We start from the raw sequence: 14,026 nt of genomic DNA, 5'->3' as shown, positions 1-14,026 counted from the left end.
CATGTTTGTGTGCTATATCATTAACGTGATATCCACTGTGAATTGGACGTTGAGTGCAATTAAAGGTGGCCTCAGTTAATTTTTTGTGGATTTGGCCATCAGGTTTTTCTTTATATAAATCTGTTATTCATTGGAAAGTTATGTCTAATCCCGACATTATTTTGAGAGACCATTGTCGTAATTGTAAATGCAATCTCCTCATGGATTCACAGCAAACCCAATTGCATGATGTTTTTGGGGGGGAAACATGTCGGCCCTGTAACTGATTATCCTTCAGTTCCCAGGGTTGAGTAGTTATTAAATGAATAAAAAAAAAAAAAGGTTAGATTGACGTGATTGGTAAAATGATTTCTTGCAACCCAGAGAAAAATCTCAGGGACATGAAGTCCTTGAATTTCTTCTGTAGTACACAAGTCATGCCGCCGTGACGTTTTCCGAAGGTTTCTTAGCTGATTTCAGTTTCAGGCAACTGTCTATTGTATCGATTGAAGCCATGACTCTTTGCCTCAAGGCACGAGCCCTGAGGAAAAACAACGCATAGTTGTATTTCATCCACTTGGTTGAGCTTATGACCAGAGGGAATAGACTTCTCACCCTTAAGCGCCCCATGTTACGGATGTACCATATCACCCCCTGCAGCAAACTTCTTCCAGGTGCATTCATCACACAGCCAATAGCTTTGAGCTCGTCTGGTATTTGTCCCATTAACTTTTTCACTCCATACTTACCACAAGCAATTCACTTTGACAGTACTGCCTGGAGTGCAGTGAGGGAAGTTTTTTTTTTTTTCTTCCTCCATTGGCTCGGTCTCTATCTCATTAGTGTCAATCGTCAATTCTGTTTCTACTCTCTTCCCACCTACCTGTCAAAGATTGCATCAGAATTGAACGTACAAAACATTGCAAGCAAATGGCAAAAGGCCAATAAAATAAAAGGTTAGCATGCTATCTATGAAGTTCAAGTCCGATTGGGCAAGTAACCGTTGTGCTAATGTGTCCATCCATGAATACTGATGCTGGCTTTGCGATTGAACCGAGACATATGATAAGGCACAAAACTCTATTATATAATATCATACTTGAAGGTTGCAAAGACGTTTGTCCGACTTTCGCCTACACTTTTTCTTGTCACCATTAAATATTGAAAATGTCTGTGACCATTAGTGCTGTATGTGAACTTCGGCCGTCTTTCCATCTTTTGCGACCTTTAACAAAACTCTGGCAAAAAATTGCTCTCAACATACACAAACACTCACAACTGTCGCTGCTCAGTGAAATACCGGAGACATGCAACACCCTCGCATTTGGAAAAAAAAAATTGGATGCAGCACTCCATCACCATGTTGCAGAATTACACTGGTCAACGGCAGGCACATAACCAAATGTTAATCGATGCATGATTGCAGCTCTGCTGACCATTTGGCTCAGACTTTAAATAAATCCACAGGACTGCAGTAACACATGATTTCATTGTGTTTTAGTTCCTTCTTCAGAATAGTTGTAAAGTGAATGCAGTGTTTTCAGATATGATGACATCCATGTGTCTATCGACATCTTTTAGAGACAAAAAACAATTGGCTTGTATTTGATATTAAAAAGTGGTATTGAGCAATCAGTAATCATTTTACATCTGTAGAAAAGAGAATAGCCTACCCGTGAGGAAAACATGTCACTCCGACTGCGCTAACTACTGGGTTTTATGAATGTGTGTGGCCAGTCGTGTGTGTGTGATTGAGCCGCAAAGTAAGGGGGGGGACAGAGAGACTGATGTCAGGCAGGGTCAGCTACTGGGTGGTAATACTAATGAAAGCTATCAACAATCAACATGACCTGACCTCTGCTTGGGGAGAGCAAATGTTTCGCAGGCTTCTGTGCCAACGCCATTAGGAACAAGGCCAAATGCACTTAGAGATTCGGACAAATTCTATTACATTGTTAGTGGTGACAACCAGAGGTGATGAACTGACGTTTCGGCTGGGAAAAGCAATAACTAATTCCACGAGACTAATGGGTTTATCCGTTTCATGTTGCAATTCATAATAGTGATACCAATACAAATTGTCAGGTGCGCCGGGGGAGAGGGGGGCGGGGGGGGGGCTGAACTAGAAAACGCCCTGAGTGTCCTGGAACACCCAATGAGGTCTATGAAATTACCCAAACATGGGAAACTAAGGCTTGAATGGATATGAAGATTCGTCAGTTTTTATGCCGAAGGCAAGTGCACCTGTCTAAGAACATAGAGCCCATTGACTTGAAAAATCATCCTGGATTCACAAAATACTGTGGGTTCAAACTCAGTTCACATCGTTCCGTTTGGAGTTTATATGTTTTCCTGGTGTTGCGTGGCCTTTCACTGGCCGACAGTCCAAAAACGTGTGTGCTAAATTGCTCAAAGGTGTGAATTCGGTATGTGTCCATTCACTGACTGGGAACCAGTCCATGGGCTCCCCCCCTTCTCTTACTCAAAGTCAGATGAGATAGACTACAGCTAACTGTGAACAGGACAAGCCGTAGAAAAAGTACTGTATGAGGGAATGACTCAAATAAGGAAAACATTTGTGCGTAAATTATATATATTCGTTCGTGCATTGGCGTCACGGTGATCGACTGGTTAGCACGATGGCCTCACAGTGCAGAGGTCGTGGGTTCGATTCCGGCTCCGGCCTCCCTGTGTGGAGTTTGCATGTTTTCCCCATGCCTGCATGGGTTTCATCTCTGTACTCTGGTTTCCTCCCACATTCCAAAATCATGCATGACAGGATGATTGGACACGCTAAATTGCCCCTAGGTATGAGTGTGAGCGTGGATGGTTGTTTGTCTTCTGTGTGCCCTGAGATTGGCTGGCAACCAGTTCAGGGTGTCCACCCGTCTACTGCCTGAAGATTCCTGGGATAGACTTCAGCACCCCCCGCCACCCGAGTGAGAAGAAGCGGTCCAGAAAATAAAAATACTGACGATACTGTATGTGATGACCTACATTGTATATATTCAGCAGATATACTGATATAAAAAGTAGTTTGCTATTCAAGTGTACGGTCATATTATGTCGAGCCTTTTATTTTCAAATAACCCCCAATTTGAGGTCCTCTGATAATCAAATGTATTTTTCTTTTGATAACTTACAAAACTTTTGCGAGAAAAGGCTTTTTGACTCGAAGCACAGGTGAGTGCTCTGCCACAGCAAACAGAAATGAGTCTTACCACCACTTGCTACCATCTCGTTTGTCTCTCAGCATCACAGTCTCCTTCCCTCTTCATTTATCCTCTGCTTCCCATCTATTTGTGTAAGTGGCCTTCTATAGAAGTGACAGGACGCCATATCTAGGCCTTCCCTCGAATAACCATCCACTTTATTCCCCGCATTTATTTTACTCAGTCTATGACAGTGTAACTCAGATTTCAATCTAATTTTATTATCTTTTTGGCTTGCATGCTTTGCCATCATTTTTTTGTGTGCTCTTCTGATTCATCATTTTCTGCCTGTTGTAAATGATATCATGAATATATAATGAACTCATGAATGGGAATAGGAAGCCCCCACTGCACTGATGTTATTCTCGCTAGGTAAATATGGAGTGGGTGAGGATGTGGCTGTAAAGCCGATGACAATTAGCGATGTGTCAGTTATTACGTTTGGGTCGTCACACTCAGTGTGACTATACCTAAACAAATCAAAGAAAAATCATCACTTTTGTTTTTTTTAAATGTGTAAAGATGTTACAAACAAATCAGGTAGTATTAATTAACTTGGAAGTGATATATCACAGACAGCAGTGTTTAGCTCAAACTTGATATTCAAATTTTACAAAGTTGATCAAATTTCCATTCATTTGTTTTGAGAACTACATTGTTTTAAATAGACAGAAAGCCGAATAGATTTTAGGTGACAAGCCTAGTTTGTTTTAAGACATGCACAAGAGTGAATAACAGAGTGAACTACTGTATGTTGAATTCCCTCCTGTCAGGTGCCACCACTATTCGCTTTTCCTCAGAGAACATCATGTTATGCGCAGTGCTGCATAAATGACACATCAGTCCACTTTTTTTGTGGCTTCTGTATATGGCAGGTTTTGAAGGACATCTTTATCACCAAATAAGAAAAGATAACAGATCCATGAAAGGAATACGTTTAACCTCAAGTGCAGTAGTGGAGCACAAGAATGGGGAAAGCCATGCTGTAAACTCAATTTAAATGAGAAAAAACAGCAAAATAAGCGAACGTGCTAAGCCTTACGCCGGTAAGATATGATATTTGGTGTAGTAGTGAGGGGAAAAATACGACTATTTATGACTGCAATGAGACTGGACTCGGCACCACCAAGCTTCCGATGCAACATTTTTGTTCGACCAACAAAACAATTGCTGAGGCCGAAGATGGCTTCCTGGGGTCTCATTTATCAAAACGCGTTTACGCACGGAAGCGTGCGTACGAACATTACAAATTCATCAATTTGGACTTGTGCATGAGGACGTGCATAAATCTACACGTAAGAGTCCAATCAAATGGAGAGAAGCCTGTCACTTTTCAAAATAAAATGTTTTTTTGCATCCAATAATAAATAAACCGTAAATACTGCAAGTTTTTTTTTCTTTCATCCGTGCGGCCTGTGCTGCGGCCTGGTTTAAAAGGTTTACTGGTTTACTGCTATCATATATATATATATATATATATATATATATATATATATATATATAGATAACTGCATTCGAATTGTCTGGATATTAGTCGTGGACTTGAATGCCACGCAATACAGCAAGTCTCACACTCATAAAAATGGGGAAAATATCGCTAGACAGCATTTTTGTAACGATCCGATTTTTTTGTTAGAGTTGCATTTACTTTTGTTTGATGTCTCGTTTTCGGGCTCCTTAAAATAAAATCAATTCCTTTTTTGTTTGAGAACATCCTATACTTCTGCCTCGATTCTCCTGCTTCACTACACTTCCTAACTGCTCCATTTACAGACCTGGTAAAGTGACAAAAAAATGTCTTGTAAATTTGATACAACACAGAGAAGAATATTTATAAGAAGACTAGAATATAAAAGTTATACATTTATAAAACAAGGCTAAAGAACTGGCTGGGCGTGTCTGCTGAAGCTGACCTTCACCTGTCAATTAAATATGTACATTTGCCAGAGCGCTTCCCTCCCCACTCAGAGATTGCGGGTTTGATCCCCTGCTTTTGACCATGTCCATGAGTGTGTCCTTGAGCAAGATACTGAACCCCGGATGCTTCTGATCCCGCGCTATCAATAGATGAATGTGAATCCGAAAGAATCGCAATAGAGTGCAAGTGAAAGCCAATTTAGCATTTTGTATAATCATTTTTTTTAATTAATTGATTTATAAAATGATTCAAAGTATCCAACCAGTCCAGCGTGTCCCCCGCCTACTGCCTGAAGCTAGCTGGGATAGGCTCCAGCACCCCCCTCCGAACCTGGTGAGGACGAGCGGTACAGATAATGGATGGATGGATGGATTCAAAGTATTCAATCAACGGTGTCATATTTCATTCATAAATATGACATTCCCCACACTTATCAGCATAGCTAAGCATCTGTCTGCGTGCACCTCGACCAAATTCACCAAGATCACATTAAATCACCTGCGACACAACTTAGATCTGCTTCCAGTTGGTCTCAAGTTTAGCCTACTTTCAACCACAACTTTGTCATGTTGGTGTGTTAAAAGAAAACGCCTTCGGTCTACCAGAATGCCCAGTATGGTGCAGAGCGGTCTGCCAAATTCAGTTTTTATTCGCCAGCGCACGTTCACTGTCTATGAAAATAGAGCCCACAGTCTGATTGTCCTCATGCAAAGTGCAGGATCAATAGACAGCTGTAAGGACGGATATCTTGGCAGCGGGCAGGATATTGGTATAGCATTGAGTCTGGAAGACATTGGCCCCTGAGAAAGGGATTGATGTGCTCTTTAAGGATCAATTATATGCAGGAGCATTTTTCCCATTATAATAATTATTGTGAAGCAAGTGGAACCACAGCAGTTTTTCAACGTGAAAATAAACTGCACTGTAAAGTAAGTGACATTCAAAATCAGAGTCAGTAGAAGTAAGAGTTGAAAAAAAATTGTTTTGGTTCATTTGGTTTTTGATCTTTCATTTTTTGGAGGGGGGGCTGAGAAGTGGAGTTGCTCTAGGCTTGGCCATTTTAAATGTTGTTTAAAAAAACAAGGAAAGCATAATCTGTCTCCTGAATGCTGTTATTAGAGTGTTGCAGGATAATTCAGGTAGAAATAGCACATGTAAACAGTGATGATCTTGAATGTGCTTTATTGTAGTGGGCAGTTTATCCAACAAGCAGAAGGGGGGGTCAGGGGATGGATTATTGATTGAAAGGGTTGTTTGGTTCACTGACGACAAATTTGACATCGAAGGCAGATGGAAAGCATCGGGCACTGGAGAACTTCAAGGTTAGAATGTGACTTACAAATTAGTCTTAGAACACTCGCGTTTCTTCATGATGCGGTAACCTCTTAGATCAGAGGAGCCCTCAAGGTTCAATCATTGATGAAAAGAGAAAAGCAACCTTGACTAATCCATACTAGATCATTAGCAGTGACTTATCAAGTGGGACAGGGGATTCAGGGAAATTATGGTTGAAGGGAAAAACCTCTTGGGGGGATGGTTGTTTTGGCACAGGCTTTTGTTTCCAAACCAAGTCTTAACGGATGGATTATAAAGATAGAAGTTTGAATAGTTTAATGTTGGAGCGTGTAAAAAGAAAAGATGGTGAACTTTGATACTAGTTCCACCATAAGGTTGAACTTTTAATTATAACTCTCTGATTCATGTGCAATACCCACAAAATAACTCAAAACTGTACCAAGAAAGTGTTTCACATGCTGTCCTGCTGTTCAAAGTGTACATGTGGTGGTCAAAAGAATATTTATTTTTTGGATGATAAACCGCTAAAACATTGAACCCAGCGGCTTTGGATGCGATACGTTTTACATATGGATTTCTCCCGACGAACCGTCTGGAGATTTACCACTCATGTCACATCTCACCAATGAAATTACCAAACGTGCCACAGTGGACCAATGAAAGTGTCCGAGTCCACCCTCGTACTGAATACTCATCAGTTATTTGCATCTGGAGCAAAATGATTTACAAATGCGGGAGAGGCCGGCTGAGAGAGAGAGAGAGCGAGAGATGGGGCACGTTGCTGTGTGAAGAAGCAATTGAGAGTTTAAATAAGCATCTGTTTAATTTGGGTAACGTGATCTAGTGCAATAAATACGCCTGTCTCTGCAGTGCAACTCTGCTCTAAGCTCAGCTGTGAGTTTGCTTCATGTGTCAACAGTCTGAGAAAGGTCGCTGTGCACTATAACTGCAGTTGCCTTCGGCATCGTTTGGGTGTGGTGGGAAGATTGAGCATCTACCGCAGTTAAAAATATAGATGACGCCCCATTAATAATCGGGACATCTGCAATCAGTCCGAAGCGGCTAATGTACGTACAAATACATTTTTAATGGATAAATGTAGCTGTTGCGTCTTTCAATCGGGTGCATTTTATAGTCTGGAAATTACGATATATTGTTTATCAAAGTAAAGATTTTGGTTAAACTGGTTGTACGCAAGCTAATAATAATTCACGGAAACTGTTTATCTGGACCACATGACAACTAATACGTACGGCCATACTTGCCTCCATGCAATAGAATTCACCGGAACGCTTACCCAACCGTAGTGTGGTCTATCAATTTCACAAACACACTAAACTAGACTAGATCAGGCACTAAAATGAAGGTGCCAGTCTATGAAAATAGGGCCCATAATGTCTAAATCCAGAATTTAAATTGTGTGCAATGCTTGGTACATTAGAGAGGGCATTTTAATGTAATTCATACACACCATCAATGTTGAAAGCATGCTTTTGTCAGTTTAGTTTTTCAATTTACAAATTGAATCTTTTATTTGCCCCAAAGACATCGGTTTTATATTTTTAAAAAGCAGATAAACACGCATAAGTGCAATATTTACCATAATTACGATTTGTGCTACTTGTTTAATGCACTTATTCATAATTAAAAACAAAATATTTAAAACCAGTGGACTTTAGTAAACCAAATACAATTTTTTTTTTCACATGGTTGCTTTTTCAGTTAACATCTTTTCAGTATCACGTCACGTAGTGATGTACTGTCAGGGTGTCTTTTTAATTTGCCTTTCTTGTTCTTCCAGACACAACTAGTTCAGTAGAAGCTAACATCTGGAAGTTGCAAAAATGGCGCCCTTGTTTTTAGTTTGGACGATATTTCTGTTTGAGTCACTAACGAGTCATGGGTCAGCCAGGCATTAAGCCTGGGGGGGGGGTTGGTTCCTACTTTGAGACTGTGACCATCTGAGTGTGAATGATTGTATGTATCTTGCGAATCTTTGACACAATCAACTTTTCTATGTCTGTTTCCTTAACTAGCTTTATTAATTGTTGATATGCTGCGGGCTGCTGAAATATGGATGGTGGGCCGCAAATGGCCCTCGGGCCGTTGTTTGGACACCACTGGTTTAATCACCCAATTTGCTGCTGTGGAAAATCATAAAAGAATTAATTGCTTCAAAATATATGGTTGCTACTGTGATTGTCATTGATCTTAATGACATAATTGTTCTGTGTGATTTCCTTGAGCACTGCCAAATGCTGTTCTCATTTCATACTTTTCCCAAAGCAATGAGATGACGAACCAGCGCCTCAGCATTCGTTTTGTGGAAGCTGTACAAATGTATTTCTCTTCCCCCTCCAGTCCTTACTGTTAGTGTTAACTTTTTTTGCCTGTTTATGTTTGTGTACACAGACAGTATTTAAAGTGTTTTTAAGTATTAAGAAAGGTGTTATGCAAACAAGATTTTTATTATACTTCTATCTTTAACTGGTCGTCATCATTAGTAGTACCAGCAGTAGTGCCTTGGTATCATTTTTAAAGGGACAGAGTAATGAACATCAGTATGTTTCTTCAAATGCCAGAACCACCAAAAATTCAAATCACCCAAATATCAAAAGAGAACATATCGCTGAATAGAAATTCGTGACATGGATAAAAGGAGCCAGAATTTGTAAGAATCAGTAAAGGACTATAGAATTTATGCCACTTTACAGTTTGTGAATCAGCCCAAGTCAAATTGCCCAGAAATCAAAATAAGCAAAGTGTGGTTTAGTAATCATCATGATTTTGAATAAATTATAGCTTCAGTATTTGCCATTTTATAATACAACGCGTATGAACTGAAATTGACGACATGAGTGACTCTTTTCATCAACAGCAGAAAAACATTTGAAAAGGTACCCGTATATTAAATGTTGCATAATTTTCTTCCGAACCACTGAAAAAGTGTTGTAATACTTTACTTGTTAGATAATATAAAGATTTAAAGGACTTTACCAAGCGTTCTTTTCCCTGGTTGCGGATGAACTTATTGGTGAGATGATGAGCCGAAAGCAGGTGGTCAAACGCATTATATTATTATATTTTTTTCCTTTTATTTTTATTTTTTAACATCCTGAGCGAATAGGGGTTACAGGTGTTAACGTTAGCGTGTACCGTACTTGTAAACATTCGTAAAAAAAATAAGCCACATCTAGTCAGGAATAATTAACTGAGACCAAGCTCTCCAAAAGGTCATCAACATTTATATTGGACCCGAGACAAGGTCAAATTAACTAATTGGGGATCTTCGAGCGAGGTCCTTGTGACAATATGATTAAAAGACACGTTTAGTGTTTCAGTCTGAAACTATACGGCACTTTCACCGTTTTGGCTAATGTTTTGCAGTCAATTCGTGAAACAATTCATGTTACAAATGCCTCAAAGAAATCAAACACGGCACCTTCTAGGATTTAAGAAAGAAGTGAATACTGTTCACTATTTCAATCAGTACTGCTGGCAGCCACAATAACCATGTATCCTTGATCCGCTTTCCTATAGTCTTTTTTTTAATTAAATTTTATTTTTTTAACCAGACTACATCAATTAGTTAGCGTCACACTTTGCTCTTCCTGAGCTCACCTTGATCTCAATGACCTCAGGATTTTATTTTTTTTTGGTAGCTTCAGCGTCACCCCAATTGATCTTTAAACCCAATTAAAGAACTGGATCTGAAACAAACTGATAGTTTGTATGATTCAAACTCAAGTCGAACATCTTTCATGTGATGAGTTAGGTAGTGAAGAAAAGAACACAAGCGATCCCACAGATCACAGCCATGAAGTATTCATCCCCTTTTTTTGCATCCCTTTTAAATTGCCAGTTCCAGGAAAAATGTGTGGATACAGCAGCTTGCCCATCTCAATTATTCAAAACACACCAACTATAGTGTGGTTAACCGAGGGCTTGAACATGATTCTGCAAACTCTTTGTACTCTGTGTTGCCGAGCCTCCAATCATGATCAGCCTCGATTCTTTTTGGATGCTGCTGTGCAAATAGGCATGCGTGTCTTAAACAAAGACAACTTGGTGAAGGAAAAAAAAAATCATCACTAGATACAATACAAAGTTTAAGGAAAAATTCAACCTATGATTTTAAGGTTGGAAAATCAACTTTACACTGTATAATGCTTCATTAAAGGGACACTTGCATGATCTTAACATTGGCACTTCTAGAATAGATTTACAAGTAAAATTGACATCAGTACTACCCCCCCCGCCCCAAAAAAAAAGACTTTGTTGTGATTTAAGGGCTTTTTTGTGATGAGATTTACAACATAGTGGCACGACCCGTTTTGGAGCTTGGCTTGTTATTTTTTTCTGGTCTCAGCAGTCTACGTCACAGCGGGGAGTCAAGCAAAGTAATATTGCTCACTTTGTCAGTTCTGGTGTCTAAAACTGATGGCCGATTACCACCAAAATGCAATTGCACATTACTACTCCTGTCCATTTCAGCCCGTGAAAGTATAAGAGTGTTTTGCAAAATACTTTGGATTTATTGACATCAAACGTGAGCTCATGTGATCACCTCAACAAGATCAAAAATACCGTGCCGTGAAGCGGACAAGAGCATGAATGCACACATAAACCCCGATTGGCCATATTTTGGACATTTAGCTACGCTAATCTTTTGTGTGTCAGGAGGCAGCCAGGCATGGATGTTTACACCGCCAACACCCTACGGTTAACAACAGTACGTTCTTTAGCGGTGTTGAAATTAACAGCACCGCCTTGGGCAGTAATTAGCTTTGGGTCGCTAAAAAGGCGACCCTAGCACAACAAAATCAGCTTCTTACCAGCGACTTGGTGCTACGGTGCCTGGCTGTTGCCACTCATGCTTCTAGTAACGTTTGTGTCCACCACCGCTTGCAGCCAATTCATAAAGCTGTCAGCGTGGTGCGAGGCGGCGTCAATTTTGGATCAACTCTGGAGGTGGTCTTCTTGAATGGTGCGCATGGCTAACGCTTATGACTGAAATTGTAATATAAAACGACCTACTTAAACGCCGGAAAAATCTGAATAGAAAATCAGTCAGAACTCAGAACTGAGAACTGAGTCTTTATATTCCAAACTAGATGGTGTGTTGTAGGTTGAAAAAAAAAAAGGCCAATACTCATCCGAATAAATGAGCATATCGACTAATTCTTACGAAAAATGGGCCATCTGGGCTGCCTAATTCCATTAACTTGATTTGAATTTACTAAAATGATATGCATATACAATACTAACTAACATACATGTGAAGTGAAACCTCTTAAGTTAAATGCTGTTGAAGTCATATTGGGAGGTAATGAACATTTTCAGACAAGAATATGCCTCTCAGTCACACAAAGCTTCAAAGTTTGAATTGCCGCCATGCAAAGCAACAAAAATCAAAAGATTAAATCTGGGTAGATTTTTTTTCCCCCGCTTTGGTTTTTCAGTCTCATGAGGGGTATATTAAGAAATAATACATTTCGTAAATTACCTGAAGTAAGTGGACCTTGCCCAGCATGAAATTTTTTGTTCATTCATTTTGTCTTTGCAATTCTATTTCACCCATCTGGTTTCAGACTTGCTACTTATGATGCTGGCAAAAATGCAGAAATAAATAGACTTCTCTGTCTCCCCATTTCACGATCACCTCAGGAGATAAAATGGCAGACACAGTTTCTCATCTTCCTCCAAGGTATGAAAATGAAGGATGCTTGAGAAGGTGGAAAATGGGAGTTTTGGTTTTTCAGACTACTGATTCAGTAAACTATGTTCTGATCTTTCACAGGGAACATTTCATGAAAAGATATCATCTAAATAGCTTTTTGCAAACGTTGTTTAATGCTTTGTGAGTGTGTGTGTGTGTTGGACCAAGGAGAGATGCTTCACAAGTACTCTGGCCCTGAAAAAAATGAATGGCCAAGTCGAGTGCCAACGGGGCGTATGTTGATGAAAAGTGAAACTCCCTTGTAACGGAGAGGAGGTGCGATACCTTGGCTCTTACCTTCCTCCCACCCTTGGGGACTTCCTGCCCTCCTTTCGGTCTTTTGGTCATGCTCTTTCAGTATGTCCCCTGTAGCCACGATGCTCCATGTAAACTCAGGTACACCATCTAGATTCTGGTCACATGTTTTGCTTCTGTCACACAGGGGATCTAGTAGAGACAAACATTCAGAATTATCCCCCGTAGGGAAGAGTCATACAATAATACAAAATAGAATGGCAGTAGTAACGTAAGCAATACTAATTATGAATGGATAAACAATTTGCCTAAAGAGCAGTGAACAGGTGATGCTTGATTTTAATCAATTAGGCCAGAAATCATTTAATGAGCGTAAACCTAACATATTTACGGAAACATAATGCCTTCACACTTCCAGAGTTTCTTAAGAATGCATTGAAATGTGTTTGTAGATATGTTAAAGCAAGCAAATGTAATAGTCCAGACAGTGTCGATGTACAATGTGCGGTAGCTGATCACACTAATAAGTTTAACATAATTAGCACATGTCTAGAAGGTAAGTTCATTTAACAGTAAACAATAAATGACAGTTTTAGAGTGCTCCTCCTAGGTAAGAAGGACAGAACAATCAGTCTTACTAAAAGGAGTGAAAGGAAGTCCATGGGTTTATTCTTTCGTTTTTATTCTGCTTTTTACTATTCTAACATTGTGAAGAGAAATGTCCAAAACATTGAAATCAACAGAGCATCAACATTAGAACAGAGTAGGTTTTCAAACCAAGTCATTTGCATAAACTGTGTCCCTGTGCTGTCATTGACAAGTCTTCCTGAAACAACCACAGAGCCAGCTGCTGGTTTCCGTGTAACAGAGGTCACAAAAAAAAAATTTGAAGAAAAAGCAACCACATTGACATTTCAAATAATAACGTTCTTAGTAATGACTATGAGCACATCTTGTGCTGTGACCCCTCCTGTGGCTGGACTTACTCACATGCTGAGAAACCTTTCAAGGTCAGCATTTGCGTTCTTTCGAGTGCCAATCACGAGTTATGGTACATCCACATGCACATGGTACTTCCACGATTAAATGTCCCGGAATGACTAAGCAGTCCTAACCAGTGCATGCAACTGAAAGCAAGTCTGGAATATCATCAATAGAATCATTCTGTGGTGGTTTGGAAACTGTGATAGAAAGTATTGAGGACTGGTTTATCTTCATTTTGAAATTTTTTTTTTGGTGTGCCCCTCTTGTTTTTGTTGTTTTTTACTTTCTGGACCTGGTTTGACACCGGGGTGGACTATACTTAGCATGCATGAGAAAATATAACTTCATTAAAATTATCTTACCCACAGATCTAACGTTTCCTATGATTACATGGACACATTTATTTAGATTAAAGACCTAATCGGAATAAAAATGCCCCACCCAATTGCGGAATATTCTGACCCGACCTGATCAAGACCATTCCAATCGAGATTTCATTCCAAATGAGAGGAGTTTATTTCAATTGATAGAGCGATCAGCACTTATTACGAAATTTCGGAACAAACTGTCTTCATGCCTGTGACGACAGTATACACGTTTATGTTATTACCGGAAGATAGTAGAAGCAAAACGAGCGAAAGACACAGTCGCTACGGTTTCTTG

The 14,026-nt window shown here is 39.7% G+C and overlaps 1 protein-coding gene across 3 annotated transcripts in view; it reads right to left on the bottom strand.

The window, feature by feature from the left end:
- alk (ALK receptor tyrosine kinase) overlaps window positions 1–14,026 on the bottom strand; it is a 306,393-nt gene that overhangs the window by 155,382 nt on the left and 136,985 nt on the right. For 2 of the 3 annotated variants that reach the window (XM_088294165.1, XM_088294324.1), the window contains exon 3: window positions 12,410–12,571. In XM_088294165.1, coding sequence (XP_088150291.1) covers window positions 12,410–12,571 — 162 coding nt within the window. The remainder of the gene's footprint in view (window positions 1–12,409; window positions 12,572–14,026) is intronic. The other variant, XM_088294243.1, reaches the window with a different exon arrangement.

This window comes from Idiotropiscis lumnitzeri, chromosome 1 (assembly GCF_059441095.1).
Source record: "Idiotropiscis lumnitzeri isolate Australia: NSW breed Sydney's pygmy pipehorse chromosome 1, RoL_Ilum_1.0, whole genome shotgun sequence".
Taxonomy (NCBI): domain Eukaryota; kingdom Metazoa; phylum Chordata; class Actinopteri; order Syngnathiformes; family Syngnathidae; genus Idiotropiscis; species Idiotropiscis lumnitzeri.
This window is presented reverse-complemented; position numbering and strand designations above follow the sequence as displayed.